Source organism: Trichoderma reesei, assembly GCF_000167675.1.
Source record: "Trichoderma reesei QM6a unplaced genomic scaffold TRIREscaffold_3, whole genome shotgun sequence".
NCBI lineage: Eukaryota > Fungi > Ascomycota > Sordariomycetes > Hypocreales > Hypocreaceae > Trichoderma > Trichoderma reesei.
The window spans coordinates 1,054,115-1,075,727 of NW_006711150.1; the positions used below are offsets into that span (position 1 = coordinate 1,054,115).

The window sequence follows — 21,613 nt, forward strand, 5'->3', positions numbered from 1 at the left end:
TAGACAACAAAGAACATCTCACCACCGCCATCATGCAATTCCCCACTGCCGCCCTCGCCTTGCTCAGCTTTACTTTCACTGCCTCTGCAGCGGACGAGCAGCTCTGCTTTCCCGCTCCTGGCCAGACCAACAATGTTCCTCAGTCCATCACTGATCTCGATGGCCAAATCAAGATCGACTGGGCCACCAAGCTCTGCGCTCAGATCGACTACTCGACTGTTGATGCCCAGTCTTTTACCACTGACATTGCCGATGGTGTGAAGGCAACGGAAAACGGAAAGACTTACGGGTTAAACTTGGTATACATCTCATGCTGGCTACTCTGTGGGAGCTTGAGCTAATGTATCCTAGGTTACTGTGGCTGTTCCAAACGAGCAGAAGTGCATCGTAAGTTAAAAAGCTATTTGTATAAGAAGATCTTCTGATGAAATCGAACTTTAGGACAATGCTGCGGCTACGCTTGGAGCTGATGTCTGTCCGAGCGGAGGAGCATTCATCAACCTGGACAACAATGAGGAGGAATGGTTCTCCATTGTTGCTCTCGACTAAGAACTGTGGACGGATGGTTGCGTGCACCTTAAATGAGAGGAGCTATAGTACGAATCCGAATTATGAATTATGTTGTCGTACATTAAGAGGCCAACCCCTTGTTATGCTTGTAATTTGTAGATCTATACAGATCCATGGTCAAATCATATGGTTTCACTTCCGAGCAGTAGGCTCTCAAGCCTTGATGGATCTTACAAAGTGAGACGTTTTCTTATGGTACCCTATATAGCCCGTGATTTCAAGGTTCTCTTTGATGTACTTTGGCATTCCTGAAGACTGATACTCACTTGATACAATAAGGAGACGACTCATACAAGCTCAGTTGTGAACACTGAGCTCAAACCACAGTAGTCAAGTAACTTCATGACACCATCTCACAACGCAATTGCCAGAGACGTGACTCACACTCATTCACTCTTACCGACCAAATTGTTGGAAGAGGCAAAAAAAGAAAAAAGAAAAACATACAACAGCCGGTGTTCGCTGGTGGTCACCCACCCAACTACTAATCTGCCGGTTAGTGGCTTATCTATGGGGGAGCAGACGGGACCCCGAGTTTTCCACTACCTATGGTCGTATGTATTGGGATTAGCGCCACGACGCCCTATCAGTGCTAGCGCATTCCTGCCACAGCGCACAGGGACGTGTAAGTCGCAGAACCCACGAACTGAGGTATTGTAGCTGATATCAACCATCAAATTAGAAGCCTGTTCCTATTTTATGCCCAAGTATGTCTCTGTGATCCCCTAGCTATTGTCAGATCTTTCTATCCCCCTACTGAAATACTAACCCCGGCGGTCTTGAAAGTCTATGATGCCGAAATCAGCCTGACCAACTCATCCTTCTCGCCACTCTGAGAAACCATCTCCCTAAACAGCCCGTTCTCAACCTCAAGCAACTCCTTCGGCGTCCCAAATTCCGCAGCTTTACCCTCTTTGATAACAAGAATCCTGTCAAAGTCCACCACGGTGCTCAGGCGATGCGCTATCACCAGCAACGTCGAATCGGAGAACTCCTGGCGAATCGACTGCTGGATCTGTCTGTCTGTCGCCATATCCACAGCCGAAGTCGCCTCATCCAGCAGAAGAATCTTGGGCCGTGATAGAATTGCGCGTGCGAGGCACAGAAGCTGCTTCTGGCCCTGTGAAAGATTGGAGCCGCCGGAAGCGACCGGGGACGAGAGCGTGAGAGCAGAGTTTGTGTCTGAGCCGTTCTCGGTGACGGTTGTGGAAGATGATTCATCGAGGATTGCTTCGGGAACCGGTGTGCCTGGGCTCGAGGGTACGAGATGGACGCGGACCAAGGCTTTCTGAAGCTCGTAGTCGCTGAACTGGTTGAATGGATCGAGGTTCGAGCGGATGGTGCCGGAGAAGAGAAATGGATCTTGCGGGATGATGGCGAGGCGGGTGCGCAAGTCGTGTAACTTGATCTTGGAGATGTCGACGCCGTCAATCGTGATGCTGCCTGAGCGAGTCTGGAGGAAGCGGAAGAGGGCCAGCGAAAAGGTTGATTTGCCTGGTTGTCGTTAAGTACATGTTCACGAATAGTAGAAGAGACAAATCTCAAGCTGCAAGCCGGGAGTCGGATCGAGAACTTACCTCCGCCAGTTCGACCAACGATGCCAATCCTTTGATTCCGCTCAGCAGTAAAGCTCAGTCCCTTTAGGATAGAAGGCAACCCCTCGGCATATCCAACCTCCAGATTCTCAACCTCGATTCTGCCCTCCTCTGGCCAGCTCGCACGCACCTCTTCTCCATCCTCCTTCTCAGTCTCGAGATTCGCATACTCAAAGATTCGCTCTGTCGCATTCATGTCCAGTTCCGTCTGCGTAGACACGGAAATACCCCAATTGATAGCATGTCCAAAGTTGAGCGCAAACGACAGAACAAAGCCGGCCAAACTGGCATCAATCCTCGGCGTAGTGACGACGAAAATGCCAACCACGGCGGCGAACATGGACGCCGTAACGCCTATTCTCAGCATCAACCACATCCTGAAGGCGGTGATGTACCAGCTGCAAGCTGCCCAGTCGTCGATGAGGGCAAACATTCTGCGCGTAAACTCGGGGCCCTTTGAGAAGGCTCGGATGGTGGACAGGCCGCTAAGGGAGGATGCAAAGTGAGAGATGACGGGGGACTTGTTGGTCGATTCGAGACGCTTGATGGTTCGGGCTGCGACCATGTATTGTCGAGCGTAGTGAGTACATGCCACGAGGAGGATGATGGCAATGAAGATCATGAATGGCGAGACAAAGACGCCTGCCACCATGATCCCAAGCATTTCCCATGTGACGGTGGCAAAGTAGTAAAAGTTTGTGGCCAGCGAAGAGTCCATGCTTGTAAAGTCTCCCGTGAAACGGTTCAAGATTCTGCCCGTCGGCACGGTGTCGAGCCATCGAAGGGGCGCGCGGAGCACGCTGCGCAATATCCCCTGGAAGATCCTCCGCGAGGCTCGGAGCGAGCCGGCGTAAACGCAGTAGAGACGACTGACGGATACTAGGACTGACACTGTGGATATCAGACAGTAGACTCCAAGATAGAACAAAAGATTCTTGGTTTGAGCGTCCGACTGAATGCCAACAGAAGCCCTTGACGAGTTGGCATAGCTTTCCGACGGTCCAAACATCTGCGTTTGTAGTATATGCCTGTAGTGGTAAGCCGAGACCGAGAAGCTGTTGTCAATCTGTTCGCTTGAACTGGACCAAATCTTGATCCAATATGTGCGGCCGAGTGTCAGCCCTTGGGCGACGGCAAATAGGAGAATGAGGAAAACCCAGAAAGGCAGTCCGCTGAAAGACTTGAGATACCCGACGTAGACCGACGTCTTGACTCTTCCGACCTCTCTCTTCTCGTCCTCAACCAGCTTTTTGGGTGGCTTCGCGGCCTTTGAAAGGGCATCCTGAGATGGGCTGGTCACCACACCATTGGGCCGTTTTGGGTCTGCATCGGCATCTCTCTGCACTTCCTCGACATCATCCGCTTCGATAATATGCTCCAAAACTCCGGTGCGCCGCAGATCCTCTACCGAGCCCGCGTGCTCGACAAGTCCGCTAGCTGAAAGATGTACCGCGTAGTCCGCACGCGGGAGACAAAGTGACGTGTGATGGGTGACTAGGATCCGGGTCCTTCCCTTGCCAAGCTCCCCTAGAAGTGCATTTGCAAAGACGTGTTTGCCGACGTGGGCGTCAAGAGCACTAAAGACGTCGTCAATCACCATGATGCCTGCTCTGGAGTACAATGCTCGGGCGAGAGTCAGCCGCCACTTCTGTCCACCGCTGAGGGTGACACCTTGGGCTCCGACTTCGGTTTCGTCGCCGTCCTCGAAGAGAGAGAGATCCTGCGATAGTGCGCAAGCTTGAAGCACCTTGTCGTATCTGACGGGGTCGAAGGGGAGACCAAAGAGGACATTGTCCTTGATTGTAGCGTTTTCGATCCATGGGATCTGGGAGACGAAGCAGATGGCGGTGGGAATGATCCAGTTCGCGGCGGTGGCTTTGCTGTCGTATCGTTGTTCTGGGGGAGGCGCCTTGGGCACTTGGATATAGCCGGCTAGCACCTCTGCTTCGCCGAGGATGGATGCGAGAAGCAGTGATTTGCCCGATCCCGTCGGCCCAGATATGACACTTAGAGCGTTGTTGGGAAACTCGAGGTTGAGCTTCCTCAGGGCAAACCGGTCGTCTGTCGGATCGTCGGAGCCAGACGGGAAAGTGATGGTCGCGCCGTTGAAGGAGACTGCAGTACCGGGGTGTGTATTGTCCTTTTTGTCGGGGTTGCGGAAGAACTTGTCGATTCTGTCACAGCTGACTTTGGCGTTTATGGCGGTAACCAGCAGCAGCGGGATATGTTCCACGATTCCCTCGAGAATCATGAACAACGTAATGGCGGTAAAAGCAACCGAAGGCAAAAGCGTGCCGTTGATGTACGAGTATGTAGCCAGAGAAAGTGCCGTCAGCACAATGGGCGTAAACTCGGAAGCGATGGCCATGTAGAAGTTGTTGATCCTAGTCTTCCAGAGCATCTGAAGCTCCCGCTCACGAACCTGCTCGATCTTGTCCGTCCACTGCGCTTCGATTGCTGAAAACTTTATTTGCCTGATGCCATGTAAAGCCTCCGTGATGATGGCGGATCTCTTGTCACGGAGCTTCATCAGGATCTTCTGGTTGGCGCCGTATCGCGCGGCGAGAGCCCTGTTGATGGGGAAGAGGATGAGAATCCCTAGCATTCCTGCGCAGAGGCTTTGCCAGCCGACGAGGTGCAGCAGGAAGATGACGATGATGAGGAATTGACCTGCGCAGTTGATGTATTGTCCGCTTTGGGAGCCGAATCTGGCGATTGCGTCGCAGTCGACGGAGAACATGTTGACAATGTCCTGTTGAGACCTCATGTTTGGCTGCTTGTCCTGCTCGTCGGCATTCTCGGGGTCTGCGGCGTCATATCCTGTAGACTTTTCATCCTTGGGAATGTGAAGCGAATCTTCCATCCTCATCAGCTTCTCGTACATGAGCCCGGTCAAGGTCGATCTCAGAGGGATGACGATGTCAGCCATCTCCGACCACATGACTCTGGAGTCGACCATACGCGAGCTGATTGTGGCAATGACAATGGCAGCAACGTAGATCCAAGCAACGGGGTCAATGACGTCCAAGTTATCGCGAGTCTCGAGATACCGAAGCAACTGCAGATTCGCAAAAGCGGGAGCAACGTCGAAGAAGTTTGTGAAGAGAGTAGCGCTCCATTGAAACAGGAACTGATAGCGGTACTTCCAGGTGATGTGTGCCCACAGCGGGAGCCTGTCTGGCTTGAAGATGATGTCCTTGAAGTTTGCCGTGGCGTTTTCTGATCTGACGACGTGGTCCATTGCCGGCATGTCCGAGTTTTCAAACTTTTCGGTGCCTGCTGCACGGAGCATGCCGAGACCCCATTCGAAGCTATATCTCGCCCAGAGGCTGAGCGTCTTTTGGGAGTCGACGACTCGTCCGTCTGGGCGGAAGACATCAGGACGTCTCTGGACGGTGAAGATTGTTGCCATCAGTGCAATGGCTGCGACAATCTGAACTGCTGTCAAAATGGAAGTGAGGAGGATTCCGGCATTGTCGCGATGACCCAGGCCGTTGAGGACGTGGACATCCACCGAACCTATACACACGATCAAGGTGCATGTCCATAGCGTTGATGTTACGCTGTTGAATCTCTCGACTGGTGCCACTTCTCGAACTGCAACCACGAGTTGTAAAAGCAGAAATATCTAGATCCGTCAGTCTCACCACTTCACGGGCTCTGCGATAGAAGCTCACCCATGCCGGGACCAGCAGATATATGCCCAAGAGAGGCACGCCGGCGCCAGCAAATGCAAATCCATGGTGAACAGCCGTGAAGATGGCATCTGCGCCTGCAAGTACAACTGCCGATATGTTGATTACAAAGATGGTGATGAACTGCGTCTTGTTGGAGAAGCGGGCTATTGAGTCTTCACTTGCCGCCCCGTCTTCATCCTCGTATATGCATCCATCTTGTCGTCGCTGCTGGGCACGACTGTTTACAGCAAGTTTCCTAAGAGACGAGAAAGAAAGCACGGCAATGAGCGATATCAGGGCTATGGCCGCATACTCTGGCTGAAAGACCAGTTCCATTGTGCAAGTTCAATTGATCACATCGCCATCTTCCCACGAAGCAAAAGAAAAGGAAGAGCATTGAATTCGAAAGTACGTGCTCATCAATGGAAAGGCTTCTATATAAGCTGAGATAGCGATTTGAAGCTCCTTTTCGGCTCCGGGCTGCCGAAGAGGATTCACCGCGTGAGTCAATAGGCCGGACCTAGACTCGATAAGGGAGGTACTTTTGTTGGCCTTGCGTATAGATATTCGTCAGTCGTATAGAGAGCCTTGGGTGAACGGCTCGAATAGCTGTATATATTCACGCTGTGTGAACTCAGGTCTACGAACTTTGACTCATCTATTGCCTCTCCGTGAATCAGAAAAGATTCACGAAATGGATATTGAAGCACTTTATGCTGCGAGCTGTGTGTTACACTGCGGCGCTATGTCATAACACCTACGTCTAGTAAAGATAAGGATTGGTTACGCACCACAGGCGACGACTGTCCAGCTTCACCAGAATGCTACCATGTCATTGTCTGACTGTCACAACGATTATGATGGGATGCATTGAGATATGAGAGACAGAGAACCGACATTCATCAAGTTTACACTACCTACCTGTTGATGATGACAGTGCTGGTGGAGAAGGCGAAGCTATACACAGTCTTGTCGCCGTTATATCCGCGAGTTCACTTCCCTGCTAATTTGCGGTGAGGCGTTGTAATACTTACTAAACCAATGCTGCAGTTTCACTCTTATGACACTCTTCAAAAGCCTTATCTCGTGGTGTTGGCAAGCGTGAATCCTTTGGTCGCCCATCTGACCTTTGTTGCAATGCTTTCCGATGGACGCGATGGCTCTAGCGCGGCACGAGCCTTGCGAGCGAATACTATGTACCCAGATTAAGCGGCCAATCTATTTGCATCATCTTCTCTCTCCGCGCAATATCATGTGTGGTCCAAGAGCTGTAGAAAGTACGTGTGTACTTGACATATCCAGATTCGTTGTCTTAATCAGCGAAATCCTTGTTTCTCCTAAGCATCCCGATTAAGCATATGGGCATTCTATAAAAGAGCCTCAAGCGCTGTTCGCGCAGCTGTGCGTTGGAACCGCAAGCTCGCCCAAGCATCAACGGCGACAAAGCGACGGCCAATCGAATGGACGGCACGGCGCTGGTCCGGGTCGACAAGCGCGGGAAATGCGAAACGAGTGGCGGCCGTAACCCTGAGATTCGCTGCAGGGGTCTGGCAGGGCAGTTCAATGTTCGCCAGAGAGCAGCCAATCAGGGAGAAGAGGTGCCTGGGCGGCCGCTGATATGGTGAAGCGATCGGGTTGAACCTGGGCCAAGTCAGGGCTGTTTCAAGTGGGCTGGAGGACGGGACCCCCCGGTTTGGACTATGGTGTGATGGTTGATGGTTGATGGTGATGATGATGGTGATGATGAGGTTTGGAGATGGTGGTGAGAGACATACAATGGCTACTGCAGAAGGTGTTTACAGCTACCTACCTAGGTATGTAAGTACTACAGCTACCTTACATACAGCCCCATGGCCGCATTCATCCCACACAGGCAGTACTGGAGAAGCTTCCCTGGACAACTTGATCTGAGACAACCACTAGTATACAGACAAGTTCATGTAGAATCGCTAGCTGATATTGGAGGATCTAATGCCGCATTGCGCAATCATGGATTCATTTCCCATCGAAACCATATACATACTGCGAGAGTAGTACCTTGGTAGGTACTAAGGTATCTTTGTCATTCGCCTCAATTGCGGAAGGTACTATAGAGCACCTCGGCCACCGCCTTGAAGCAACCGGCAGAATAACAACCTCAGGCATCATCATCACCACCACCTCTCTCGATCCATTTCCATCTCCACCACCGTCATTCCTCTCAACCAATCTACCAATCTATTACTAGTACAACATCAACAACAACAACAACAGCCACTCACCCGCCTTGCCGCCCGTCCCATCCTCCCCCGATCCAGTTACACCCTCCCAGCCATGCCGACACTCGCTCCAGGGGCTCCCATCTGAGACGCCAAGCCGGGTCCTGCAGACCAGCTCCCGCCCGCCTCGCATGGCACCCTCTGGCGCCTCACCTCTGGGTGGCCTCCTCTGTGCAGCCTGCCACTAGGTAGCCCTGTCGCATTCCAAACTGTTTCATCGCACGCTTCGCTGGCCGATCGCAATTCGCCGCTCTCTTGTCGACTTTGGATCCGATGCCAACGGCGGCCTGCTCTGCTGCATGGTGCGGCGCGTGCGCGATGGTAGCGTAGCGCCCCCTCCCCCAGACAGACGATGATGGCGGCCTGCCCTTGGAGTGATTGAGCCGCTTGTGAAGCGCTCCCTCCACTCTATTGTCCTGCTAGTCTGGTGTGATTGTGCCCACTCACATGCCAGCCAGTCCCTTGTTGGTCTGCTTTCGCTGCTTTCTTCTTTCCTTCTCTTCCCTTTTTCTTCTTGGAGGCGCCGGTCGTTTTCTCTTCTCCAGACTCCCGGCGAGCATCCATCGCTGGTTTCGTCCATCTTTTTTCTTGTGAGGGCGCGCCGTCGGAACTTCGCAGGCGAGGAACGACGAGTGCAGTCGGCAGGGCCGCAACAAACCATCGCTCTCTCTAGGCCACGACGTCCTTTTTGCCTTCGTTTTCGAGCAACTTGCGACTCATTCTCTTTGTTTGTCCCTTTCTTTCGATACCGCTTCTTATTTTATTACTTTCTCTTTACCCTTTTCAGGTACTACCCCAACAATCCAAGCCAACTGCAGAGTTTCAAGATTACTTTGTTTGCCTCGATTCGACGACCAAGTAGCCCCTCGTTTGCTCGCATCGCCACATAGATCGCCAACATGGGCTGCCTCAGCCACCGAAAAAAGGAAACCCGGCAGTATACCGACCAGAAATGGGACTACATCAACCTCTCCGACTTCAAGGCCAAGGGATGCGGCGCCATCTTCGCCTACATCACCCTCTGGATGGGCCTCATCATCTCATTGGCCGTCTACGGAGTTGATACCTTCACTGCCGTCCAGCTGCTCGTCTTCAACCGATGGTCGTCCGAGATCGAGCCCGCAATTCCCTTGTCCGTCTCCAGGTGGATCTTTTCCGGCTGCATCATCTTGTCCTTTATCAACCTGGGCTTTGAATGGGTTCGCGCCGCTCGCAAGATCAAGCGTGGCAATGTTGCCGAGGTCTACCTCGACAGTCTGGCTGTGCGCTGGGAGTCGATCCGTCTCGGATCTGGCCAGGGGTTCAAGCGCTTCCTCGTTTTTGGAGAGCTCACCAAGAGTAAAAAGGGCGTCGAATATATCGCCTTATTCACTTATTTCAGCTTTCAGTGTATGTGCCACAACTGAGCTTTACGCTACTTTTATTCCCCCGCCTCGCCTTTACTGACCGTTCTACAGCCTGGATCCGTGTCCTGTTCTGCTCCAGCCCGCGACAGGTTGTCAATGCCCTGACGCTCAGGTCTGTCTACATGGCAAAGCTCGCCGTCAGCTCAGACTCTGTCGAGGGCTCACTTTCCGCCTTCTTTGACAAGATCAAGACGCTCGCGCAGCAAGACTTTCGTCAGGCTGCCATTCTCGGCGGCATGTGCTTCACGGTCGTCGTGTGGGTCTTTTCGGCGCTCTACTTGATCTCCGCCGCCCTCTTCTACGTCTGCTTTCTCTTCCACTGGATTCCCCGTTCCGATGGCGGCCTTACGGGCTACTGCGAGCGAAAAGTCAACAGCGCTCTTCTCAAGATCGTCACCAAGACGGTCAACCAGGCGCTCGCCAAGGGCCAGGCAGACAGGATGAAGAGAGCCATGACCGAAAAGGGCGACGCGCACCCTGACGCTTCTCTTCCAACTCTACCCAACGTCAACCGCCTGTTCACGTCGCAACAAGTCGGCGTAACTGCACCGTTACCCGCCTACACTTCGAATCCAGGAACTCCAGCCGGCGACTTCAAGCGACAGATGCCCCCGCGCAGCATGACGGGAGCTTCGACCATGAGCTACTCCTCGCGGGCTCCGCTCGTTAACTCCGCGGCCGATATGGGGTATACGCACACGCGATCGGCCTCGCCCGAGAACATGGCCCCAACCGTGCCATATCTGCAGAGGACGGCGACGGGGGGGTCGATGAGAAGCAATGGCACTCCACCGGATCTGAGCCATATGCGCAATGGCTCAAACTCTTCGTACTATCAGCCGCGCTCCCAAAGCCCTCCGAACAATGGGCCTCCGCTGGACATGAGCCATACACGCGCTGGCTCAATATCGTCGTCATATTATCAGCAGCCTTATTCTCAAAGCCCGGCGAGCATGGGCCCAGCGACTGCGTCACCAATGTATACGCCGGCCGCAAGGCCCATTCCGCCGCGTGCCGACTTCAACAACTATGGTCAGAGCATGCAAGACGACAACCGATCTTTGCGTGGCCCGCCACCGCGGTCGTACACCTTTAACAATGAGGGTCGATCCAGCCCAGCGCCTTCCGCGGCGGGTTCGTCATATTCCAGAGCGCCTCAGCCGCTTGTGAGAAGCGCGACAAATCAGGTTCCTCTGCGAGGACTGCGGTTCGCTCCTCAGAGGCAAATGACTGAGCCCATGTCCGGTTCTACGCCGACTGAGAGCTATTACAGCGGAACTGGACCACGGATGCCGCCAAACCGACAGCTATTGCGTCAAAGCTCACAGGACTTTCATCAGCCCCAGATCCAGGCTCCGTATGGGGCCAGCTATAGGTACGATGTTGAGGCGCAAAACGATGGTAGATATTAGAGATAGACTGCCTGTTAATCTGTCCGACCGGTTCGGAACTGAAAACTCTCTCTTCTTCTTGACCGCGATTTTCACCACGATCTACGATACATGTAAGGCGCAAAAATAGGGCTGAGACGAGGGATCTGCGGACAATATACCCAAGTGACAGGATTGGGTTGGGTAAAGGTATAATATCAAGAAAGGCGAAATGGAGCGAATCTGCTGTACTATCACAACAAGAGGAACCTTAGTGAACAACTCTGTTTGACTCCGAGCGTTTGCAGAACAGTGATGAAAGCTCAACACAATATAGTATTGAACAAATGATGTTGAAGCTCGCCCTCTGGCTGCGTTCAGGTCGTCAGCGCTAGCATCGCCCCGACAAATCAAGCAAGAATGCGGCGCTTTTGCCGTTGCTTGATTTGTCACCGTGGCCATGCAGCTTTACCAATTAGTCTCAGTAGCTGTATGGAATCGGGCGTCAAGGGGGTGAGGAGGAGGCGGTCGTTCAGCCAAACTATTGTCTCTTTGTGCGAGATATCTCCGTTCGCCTTTTGTATAAGATGAAGCTCTCCTCGTCTGCATTTCAACCTCGCTCATATTCACATGTCATAGGGACATGCTCCTGAGTCAAATCTCCCACAACCTCACCCAGCTATTCAGCCTCCCCAACGCCCCTCTCAGCATCTTCACCACCAACGCATCCATCGCCATCGACGCCACCATGCCGTCCCTCGTATCAACCTGGCACCCCGGCGAACTCGCCATGCACCGTGAGCTGCGAAACCCGCGCTTCGAGAATCCCACGTCGCCTGGCTGTCCCACGCCATATGCCATGAGGGTGATGCACTCACAGCTCGTTGCTCTGGGCACATTAGACGATGAAGGGAGGCCGTGGACGACGGTCTGGGGAGGAGAACGGGGCTTTGCGAGGCCAATTGCTGAGGGGGTCCTCGGACTGAAGAGCGCGGTTGATAAGGTGTATGATCCTGTTTACAAGGCTTTTTGGGACTCTTCCACGGATAAAAGCGGTGGTGATGATGGGGACGGCATAGTGAGCCCTGAGGGAGGCAAAATGATGAGCGCCCTGTCGATTGACCTCGAGACCCGCGATCGCGTCAAGCTCGCGGGGAGACTCATTGCCGGCGCTGATATTCCCGGTCTGGAGAGCGAAGTGCAGCTTGCATTTCACGTGGAAGAGAGTCTGGGTAATTGTCCCAAGTACATCAACAAGAAGACTCTCCAGACGGTCGTTCCCCAGCCGGAGTTGGTTGCTGGTGGACCAAGCGGGATGCTCCCCCCTGAAGCAGTTGCCTTGATTGAGCAGGCCGACATGTTTTTCCTTTCCAGCACGAATGGGGTGACTATGGATACGAATCATAGGGGTGGACCGAGGGGGTTTATTCGACTTCTGAAGAATGATGAAGATGGAGTAGAGTTGGTATATCCAGAGTACTCGGGAAACAGATTATACCAATCCCTGGGAAACCTCAAAGTCAACCCCCTCATCGGCATCGTCATCCCCGACTACACCACCTCAGGCGCCCTCTACCTCACCGGCCGCTCGACCATCCTCCTCGGCAAGCAAGCCTCCGACGTCCTCCCCCGCTCCAACATGGCCGTCAAAATCACACTCTCCGCGTCCCGCCTCGTGAAAGCCAGTCTGCCCTTCCGCGGCACCCCCGACGAACCTTCGCCGTATAATCCTCCTGTACGCTATCTTCTCTCAGAGAGGGCTCCTGCGCTTGCGCCCACTGATCGCCCGGATATCAATGCCACGCTCGTAGCAAGGGACATTATCACGCCTACCATTGCCGTCTTCACGTTCAAGCTCGAAACGCCTGATCCGGGGACTGTTCTCCCGCAGTGGAAAGCAGGACACCACGTAACGCTCAATTTCGAGACTGAACTCAGCCATGGCTATGCACACATGAATGATGCTGACCCTCAGAGTCTCAACGACGATTACGTCCGCACGTTCACAGTCTCAAGTCCTCCTGGGTCCCTCCCCGCAAAGGATACCTTTCAAATCACGGCGAGGCTGCATGGGCCTGTGACGAGGTTCCTTTGGAGACATAACACGCGTGTGCCGCTGGATGTGCAGGTTCTGGGCTTTAGTGGCAAGGATGCCTTTGCACTGCCTTCTTCTTTGAGTGCTGGAGAGGGCAAGGAGCCGGTGTATGTTGCGGGGGGAGTCGGGATCACGCCTTTGCTTGCGCAGGGGAAGGGGATCATTGATGCGGGTGTGCCGTTGAGACTGTTTTGGACGCTGAGGGGTGAGGATCTGGCGTTGGCGGTGCACGTGTTTGATCGGATTCCTGGGTTGGCGGAAAGGACGACTCTGTTTGCTACGGGAGTGTTGGCGGGGGAGGATACGCAGAGATTACTTGAGAAGATTCGGGAGCGGGGAGCGGACGTTGTGGCGAGACGGATGAGGGGTGATGATTTGGGGGAGTTGAGCCAGAGGGGACAGAAGAAGTTTTATCTGTGTACGGGGCCGGGGCTTTTGATGACTTTGAGGGAGTGGCTAGAAGATGAGGATGTTGTTTGGGAGGATTTTGGGTATTGAGCATGGTTTGTGATGATGGATAATGTGAAATGATTTGGTAGCTTTTTGCTTGATAATAGTTCTTTTTGGCTTCTGTCCATCGTGGTTGTTATCGTCGTGTTGCATGATTTATCGGTTCAAGCTTCTTGCTGTTGAGCTTTTGTCGAGCTCGCTCGTTCCTCGTACGCGGTTGTCCGAACTGGTATTCTGTTTTCGTGACGTTCGGCCGGAAGGCTGTAATGATCGTCTGTCACGACAGCAAGTTAGTAGTTTTCTGTCGAAATGAGCTTGTGTAAAGGGCCGAAGGGGGTTAGGGTCTAGGGAGTTCTTGTTGTCTATAAGTCCTTTGAGGTTATCCATAGAGGTCTCTAACTAGACGGGTGGTCATGCTGAAAAGAAGTAGCTCAGGTATATCTGAGAGAAGATATGTTGATGCAAAGAGAAAGTCGCAAGACTTGAGGATCGAGGCGGCGTAGGGAGGCCCTCTGTCTATATGGAGACAATCCTCCGCATGCTGACTGCGGTGGAGAAACTTCTGAATCCTTCAGTGGATGGTGAATCCTTCAGAGATGCCAAGGCACCTGAGGTAGCTTGGAATAGCTTCTCGGGATCATTACAATTACTAAGGACTCCATCATGGGGGCCGGGATGTTAACTGTAAAATGCCACCGGTTGAGCCATTTACATACGCCAATTCCATAGTGAATGGGAGCCTCACGTAGGTAGCCGAGGTGGGAGACTGAAAGGGGGAGGGGACAAGCTTCTTTGTCTGCTACCAGCCATCTCTGGGATGCGTTCTGGACAATTCTCGCAGATATTATCAAGCACCTCCAATACCCACTACGAGAGTGGTGAACAGCGAGTACGACCCCTTGGTATTACGCATCCTTCATGCAGGGCTTTTTCTTCTTTCACTGAGCTGAAACAGCGGCAGAGAGGGGATGATACTGATATTACTCCCGTCGGAGCAGCTTCTCCATATCGCTTCCCTCTGGATCGAGCTTTGATAGGCCCTGACCGACAAAGAAGCTTCATCACGACTGCATATACGCGTATTTCCCCTGATTAGCTTGAGATACGACCCGCGTCTAATGTTGGACAGTCGATAATGATCCTTCAAATCTCATGAATTTGAAGAGTTGATTGGATGACAGCCGAGTTGCATGTTGTTACGAAAGCGGGTTGTTGACGATACGCGTATTTGCGGGTTATCGCATTCGTATTCGGGAGGCCCTTGTGCCTGGTGCGAGCTTGATATGGCGGCCTACCGAGCAACGTTAAGGGAACCGTGCATATTCATGGAGAGGGCTGATCGTGTAAGCAAATTCATAGAAGATGTAAGTCAAGGTCGAAAAGTATAAAGAAAGAGACTGCATCTCAAAGTGTTCCATTCTCCTCATCAGACTCGAATCAACTCTACCTTTACGACCCCAAACATTCCCTTCTTCTTCCTCTTCCTCTTCCTCGTCTTCTTCCTCGTCTTCTTCAAACAGCAGATCCACTCGTCAAAATGGCCGACACAGCCAGCCAAGCCCTTCTCCCGGCCAATCAGGCCAGAAACATGGCCTTTGACAGAGTCCTGCACAAGAACTCGTCAAACTCTCAGGGCGGGCTTCGTGCCATGGTCAACAAGGACAACGAAGCACACAAGGCGGCTGTGAATGAATACTTTCAGCACTGGGACGACAAGAAGGCTGAGGATGAGACTGAAGCCGTACGACAAGCTCGCGTTGATGATTATGCAAGCTTAACCAGACAGTATGGAATGCCCTTTTTCCTTCGTCTTCGCCCTCTTCCTGCTTCCATGAAAGGACATGCTGCTGACTTGTAACACCTACAGATACTACAATTTGGCGACCGACCTCTACGAATACGGCTGGGGCGAGGCATTCCACTTTTGCAGATTCGCCTATGGAGAAACCTTTCGTCAGGCCGTCAACAGACACGAACACTTTCTGGCAAGCAGCATCGGCATCAAGCCTGGAATGCGAGTGCTGGACGTCGGATGCGGTGTTGGCGGACCAGCCCGAGAGATTGTCAAGTTTACGGGATGCCATGTCACCGGCTTGAACATCAACTCTTATCAGATCAGCCGAGCCAAGCAATATGCGGTCAAAGAAGGGCTTACACACAAGCTGGATTTTGTTCAGGGAGATTTCATGGTCAGTAAACCCCATCCCTACGGTTGGCAGTTTATATCTAACCTCTATATCAAACAGAGCCTGCCCTTTCCCGACAATTCATTCGACGCGGTCTACGCAATCGAAGCCACAGTACATGCACCATCCCTGGAAGACGTTTACAGGGAGATTTTCCGCGTCCTCAAGCCAGGCGGCGTCTTTGGTGTCTATGAATGGCTCATGACGGACGCCTACGACAACAATGACTTGGCCCACCGTCGAATCCGTCTCGACATTGAGCAGGGTGATGGCATTGCCCAGATGCTCAAAGTCGAAGACGGCCTTGCTGCTATCCAAGCTGCTGGCTTTACACTCGAAACCCACTACGACCTTGCCGAGGACGATGTCAATGATACCAGCGTTGCTCCTTGGTATTGGCCCTTGGGCACGGATCTTCGGTATGCGCAGACGCTGACGGATGTGCTTACTGTGCTGAGAATGAATCGTTTCGGGAGAGAGCTGTCGCACGCCTTCATCTCGATGCTGGAGTTGCTTCGGATTGCTCCAGCAGGCACAAGGAAGACGGCTAATAGTCTCGGAAAGGCGGCAGATGCATTGGTTGAGGGCGGGAAGAAGAAGCTGTTTACACCCATGTACTTGATGGTGGGCCGTAAGCCGGAGCTTTGAGGGGTTGCTATCAGCTGTGTTGTTTTGTATCGTGATTCGCTATCAATTCCATTCTTTCAAGGATGCAGCTGCAAACATGATTTGTTCAACGGTGACCAATTGGATGCCTGCCCCCGCTCACATCAGCAAGGCTTTCCAGGAGGCTTCAGTGATCTTGGCGCCTGATATGCCCAACCCCAACTTTGAAGCTCGAAAGTGATTCCATCAAACTTCACACTAGATGTGTCTTGTCACTTGACATCTGGTTACAAATTTCTCACAGATTTGCCGCAACATCACTCTCAGCGTCATGCGTCTGTTGAACACTTCTACCCTCGAGCCGCAGGAGTTCGAATACGGCAACATCCCACAATACGCCATTCTATCCCACAGATGGGGCAAAGAGGAAATCACTCTTCAGGATCTGGAACAGGGCGTCACCAATAAAGCGGGATATAAAAAGGTCCAGCAATGTTGTGAGAGGGCTAAATCCGACGGGTTCGACTATGCTTGGGTCGACACCTGCTGCATCAACAAGACAAGCAGTGCAGAACTGTCTGAAGCCATCAATTCCATGTACCTCTGGTACTTTCAGGCGGATAAATGCTATGCGTACCTATCGGATGTCTATGAGCAACATGAATTGGAGAAAAGCGAATGGTTTACTCGAGGATGGACTCTTCAGGAGCTACTCGCGCCATCAGAGGTCTACTTCGTCGATGCCCAATGGAACGATCTTGGGACAAGGTCGGAGCTTCAAGAAACAATATCAAAGTGCACCGGCATACCTTTTGATGTCCTTTCGGGCGAAGACGATCTAGAATCCGTGAGCATCGCAATGAGAATGTCATGGGCCGCAAAGAGGAGGACACAAAGACTCGAAGATCGTGCTTACTGCTTGATGGGTATATTTGGCATCAATATGCCATTGCTGTATGGAGAGGGCGAGCGAGCTTTCATCAGACTCCAACAGGAAATCATGAGAACTTCAGACGACCAGAGCCTTTTTGCGTGGAGATCCTCCGATACCCGCGGCGGACTGCTGGCGGCTTCGCCTGAAGCCTTCGAAAGCTCCGGAGACATCGTTCCCTTCAATCACTTCAACGATTCCAGTGAACCCTCTAACATAAGTAGCCGAGGAATCCATCTTGCGGTGCGTTTCATAGGCAGGGGGGTTGGAGGGCTGGGCCTCGCCCTTCTTCGGTGCAGAAGCCAGGGTGCGAACGATTGGCCGATTGCAATCTGTCTTGTGGACCATTCGCTGACAATGGAAACCTTTGAGAGAGTCATGAGCAATACCTTGGTACCTCTCAATCTGAAAAATTTCAGGTTCACTCAATATCCAAGGAGAACGCTATGCATTCGTACCGGCCGGATGACGCCGGTGCGAAGACGCAACAGTGATGCCCAGCAAGGTGGCAGCATCTCACAGCGCAGTTTATACAGCCATGAGGAGTTGAATCACCTGATGGGCTTCACGGATCAGAGGGTCTTGTTGCGCGCAGCCGCAACAGGGTCTGAGGATCAAATATGGCTTCTGTTGACGCGATCAGATATTGACATTGAAATTCAAGATGACGATTCACGCACAGCTTTGGACCATGCGGTCAACGGCGGTCACCAATTCATTGTGAAGATGTTACTGGCCAAGGGAGCTCATGTCAACCTGCCTAATCGCACGTCTGACGTGCTGTTAAAGACTGCCATACAGCGTGGAGATACGGGCATTGTGAAGCTGCTGCTTGATCACGGGGCGGCAGTGAATCTGCCTCCAGAAGTCGAGAATCGCGACGCGCCGCTACTGTTGGCCGTTAATCGAGGACATTATGATATTGTTGAGCTGCTGCTGCATAGGGGGGCCAAGATTGACATTCTCACCAACCCATACAGCGGAACGCCGCTATGGGTGGCCCTTGAGAACCGTTTTTACGGAGTTGTCAAAGTACTGCTCGAGAATGGCGCTGGAGTCGATGAACAATCGGCATTGCACAATAATATGACGCCGCTCATGTATGCTTTGGAACATAGATTTATCGATGGTTATATTGAGCTGTTGCTGGTTAAAGGGGCCAACGTCGAAGCGAGAAACACCAGCAGCGAGACGCCACTTTCTGTTGCCTCCAGACAGGGAGATGCGAAAGCCGTCAAGCTGTTGCTCAACCATGGTGCCGACATTGAGGCCATAACTGAGACTGGTTTGACGCCGCTTTCGCAGGCTGCCATATGGGCGCGGCATGACGTGGTTAATCTGTTGCTTGACCATGGCGCTGATATCGAAACGGAACAAGCACCGCTTGCACTCGCCGCAACAAAAGGGTATACAAGGCTCGTCGAGTTGCTACTTCGCAGAGGTGCAAACATTGAACGAAAGGACTCTGACGGCCGAACTCCCCTCGCACTGGCAGCATTCTCCGGAGAGTCGACTGTAGCCGGAATATTACTTTCCAAAGGCGCCAAGATTGATTCCCAAGACCTTGACGGTCGAACGCCACTCGCACTGGCTGCCATGGGTGGAAAAGAGTCTGTGGTAGAGCTTTTGCTCTCCCAAGGGGCGGATCTCAACGTGAAGGATTCCAGAAGACGGACGCCCCTTATGTTGGCTGCCAAGGGGAATCACAGTTCCGTTGTTGAACTCTTGGCTACGGCGCAAAAACGTGCACAGCGAGCGAACATGTCCACGCATGCTACAAAGTGATTGATTGGGGGCATAATCAGAATCTCGAATGCTAGATGTGGACTCTCTTTGTAAGTAGTTTTATCTCAGGGGCTTCATGGCCTCTTGTTCGAGACTCGATTGAAACTGTTGTTTCATTACAAATGGATTCGTAACAGAATAGTTTGTCAAACTAGCTGAAAGGCGGAACGTACGGAGCAGCCCGAATAGCAATACGCAACTTTGTGTGATAATCCAACGGCTCGTCCTCATGCAAGTCGTCCTGATTCCAGCAAGCCTCCACAAGCTGCCGTATCAACCTCATGTTAAACGACCGCGGCTCTTCCCCAGCCCTATCCAATATCTCCAACGCGGTCATCCGCTGAGCATCGTCCCTCGCTTCGCAAGCAATCATGAAGACAGGCCACGGAGGCGTAGAGGTCAGCTTTCCGCACAAAATGTCCAAGCCTCTGTTCACGAGGTTTCTGTGCCGTAGCTCCTCGCCCGAGTAGCCCAGTGCTGCGCGGTTGAGGTAGATCAGAGCGGCGAGGCGGTACAGCTCCGTTATTCTATCGCGTTCTTTGGGTGCTTCGTCAGGTAATGTGTTGAGTGGGTTAAAGTCCATCAAGCCTCCTCTTAGTTTTGCTTCCAGGGCGTAGAGCTCCTGCGTTTCCAGATGGGAAAGGTGGCTGTTATCCTTGATCCGCGGCGTGAGGCTGGAGAATATCGATGATGTGTAGCCAAGGACATCCCTGTCGCAGACAAAGTCGTTCTATAGCGACTCAGTGACTGATACGGAATCAAGAGGAGGAGTCATGATACTTACTCGTGGTGCAAAGACTTGGGCAGTCTCAGGGCTCATGGCGCAAAATCTCAATCCCCTCAAGGCTACTGCGGGCTTCCAGTAGACCAGTCCGAATCGAGCAAAGGTCTCGTGATAGGAAACCCAGTCGAAGAGTAAAGAAACATCTATGTGAACCTCTCGGGCCAATACACCCGTGGAAACAATCTGTTTGGCGCCACATAGGTATTCGGCCCAGTCTTTCGTCGTATTGGAGATATGAAAGGTCTATACACGTTCATCATCAGTCAAACAATCAAATAAACAATGTAACAGGCGTATCTCTTACCTCACAGAGGTACAGAAGCATACTAGTCATTAGGTGCTGAGCAGTTCGATGGCCAATGTTTCCCAGCTGAAGTGACTGTTGGAGGTATGACAGCGCCATAATCTTGTACATCATCGCTACACTATTTCGGCCGAGGTTTAGAGACGATAAAGCCAGCAGGCTGTGCAATACCGCATTAGACGCCGGTGTAGCATCATAGAAGGCCAATCTCAGAATCCAGTCCGTCAAGTCTCCTGAGCTATCCATGACTAACAGCTGGGGACCCATGTCCATGACTGAAGCAAGTCATCAGCCATGAATAACAGACGACGCGGGTTTCTTACTCACAATACTGTAGTAGTCCAGATTGGCTCTCATGCACCCTCATTGAAGGAATGGAGGGCAGCGCAGGCGGAATAGATATTTTCGGAATCTCCACTAAATTCCAAGAAACAAGAAATTGAAGGTTAGTCAACGATGGCATTTGTTATGCATGACGGCAAACACTTACTGTCTGATCTAGCTTCCGACAGCTGATAGAACGTGTTTACATCCCAGCTTGTCACATTCAAGAACAGACTATGCTGATACAGCGAGGCTAACATGTGCTTCTTTTGCTTCGCGGTCGACTTCAGCTCAACGGCTCTTCGCTTGTCTCCCGGCCGGGGCCAGGACAGCCTGATGCTGTACCCCGGACACGGCACGTTTCGCTGCCGGCAGTTTGTACATGCCGGCAGCGCACGATCGCATTTGATCTTGCGATCTGCCACATAGCTATGTTAGCCAAGAATGATCACAGGAATGTAGCCGATTGGCTGCGTACCTCGACACGTCCAGCAGCCTTTGAGAGTCATGTTGAAGTTGGTGGGGTGAAACCACAGAGGCTCGGGTGTGATAGGATATCTGGAATTCAAGGCAACTCTTGTACGATGACCAGATTCTAGCGTCCTTCCTTAGCTTGCGGATATAGACCGTCGTAGAGGAGATCCCTTCCACCGTAGGAGAGACAGGAAAAAAAGTTGCCTTGACTATCATCCAGGCGAATGATGGTTAGGAGATGTGCCACTTATATGTCAATCAGCGGAGCAAGCGGACCATCTCGTTACTCCGCACGAGGAAATTCATTAAGCTTAGAAATAGGGTATATGGATTACTAGATGATTAACATGCTGCTAACAAAGACTCGAGTTGAAGCAAAGCGTTACAGGTTAACGGTTGTTAAGTTGAGAGTTGTCGTCTACCTAGTACTTGGGTTCCATAAACTCTGGGACTCCGTCTTGAACGATTCGGGATTAGTCTCGGCAATTCTTGCCTTCGTCGTTGTTCTACCAATCATGTCAAGCAGTGAATAGCTTGTCAGGGAGTTGGCTGACATTAGTAAGCCATACACGAGGCGTCTTACAGACTATCTCGCATCTCTTTGGTTTCGACAACTCGACATGGCGCCTTCTGTCGATACCAGAATAGGAACATACAAGGTTCTCTTGAGTGACATTTGGTTAGTTACATGTGGTACGGCAAATGACATGTCATGAGACTGTCCCATTTGCGCCACTTGCGAGTCTCGATAGAGCGTAGATTACAACACTTGGAGGAGTTTCATGAACTCTACCGTCG

The 21,613-nt window shown here is 52.1% G+C and overlaps 7 protein-coding genes across 7 annotated transcripts; 5 read left to right on the plus strand and 2 right to left on the minus strand.

Annotated features, from left to right (window-relative positions):
- Positions 1–32: 32 nt before the first annotated feature.
- TRIREDRAFT_104373 (uncharacterized protein) lies at positions 33–549 on the plus strand (the record flags this gene model as incomplete). Its single annotated transcript, XM_006962655.1, has 3 exons — positions 33–299; positions 352–387; positions 442–549. The coding sequence occupies 3 exons, from the start codon at positions 33–35 to the stop codon at positions 547–549; spliced, it is 411 nt and encodes a 136-aa protein (XP_006962717.1).
- Positions 550–1,357: 808 nt separating this feature from the next.
- Positions 1,358–6,178, minus strand: TRIREDRAFT_56176 (uncharacterized protein; the record flags this gene model as incomplete). Its single annotated transcript, XM_006962880.1, has 3 exons — positions 1,358–2,064; positions 2,148–5,793; positions 5,843–6,178. The coding sequence occupies 3 exons, from the start codon at positions 6,176–6,178 to the stop codon at positions 1,358–1,360; spliced, it is 4,689 nt and encodes a 1,562-aa protein (XP_006962942.1).
- A 2,821-nt stretch (positions 6,179–8,999) lies between these two features.
- TRIREDRAFT_75385 (uncharacterized protein) lies at positions 9,000–11,156 on the plus strand (the record flags this gene model as incomplete). Its single annotated transcript, XM_006962656.1, has 2 exons — positions 9,000–9,489; positions 9,558–11,156. The coding sequence occupies 2 exons, from the start codon at positions 9,000–9,002 to the stop codon at positions 10,916–10,918; spliced, it is 1,851 nt and encodes a 616-aa protein (XP_006962718.1). The 3' UTR covers positions 10,919–11,156.
- Positions 11,157–11,624: 468 nt separating this feature from the next.
- Positions 11,625–13,469, plus strand: TRIREDRAFT_104377 (uncharacterized protein; the record flags this gene model as incomplete). The annotated part of the gene is made up of 1 exon (XM_006962657.1): positions 11,625–13,469. One exon carries the CDS (start codon positions 11,625–11,627, stop codon positions 13,467–13,469), a length of 1,845 nt encoding a protein of 614 aa, XP_006962719.1.
- Positions 13,470–14,958: 1,489 nt separating this feature from the next.
- TRIREDRAFT_56236 (delta(24)-sterol C-methyltransferase) lies at positions 14,959–16,255 on the plus strand (the record flags this gene model as incomplete). The annotated part of the gene is made up of 3 exons (XM_006962658.1): positions 14,959–15,206; positions 15,289–15,610; positions 15,668–16,255. 3 exons carry the CDS (start codon positions 14,959–14,961, stop codon positions 16,253–16,255), a joined length of 1,158 nt encoding a protein of 385 aa, XP_006962720.1.
- A 289-nt stretch (positions 16,256–16,544) lies between these two features.
- On the plus strand, positions 16,545–17,249 carry TRIREDRAFT_57112 (uncharacterized protein; the record flags this gene model as incomplete). Its single annotated transcript, XM_006962659.1, has 1 exon — positions 16,545–17,249. A coding segment is annotated over one exon (705 nt), but the record flags the coding sequence as incomplete, so codon positions are not given.
- A 1,831-nt stretch (positions 17,250–19,080) lies between these two features.
- On the minus strand, positions 19,081–20,850 carry TRIREDRAFT_104380 (uncharacterized protein; the record flags this gene model as incomplete). Its single annotated transcript, XM_006962881.1, has 6 exons — positions 19,081–19,659; positions 19,714–19,956; positions 20,018–20,292; positions 20,345–20,434; positions 20,508–20,759; positions 20,820–20,850. The coding sequence occupies 6 exons, from the start codon at positions 20,848–20,850 to the stop codon at positions 19,081–19,083; spliced, it is 1,470 nt and encodes a 489-aa protein (XP_006962943.1).
- Between the last annotated feature and the right edge of the window lie 763 nt (positions 20,851–21,613).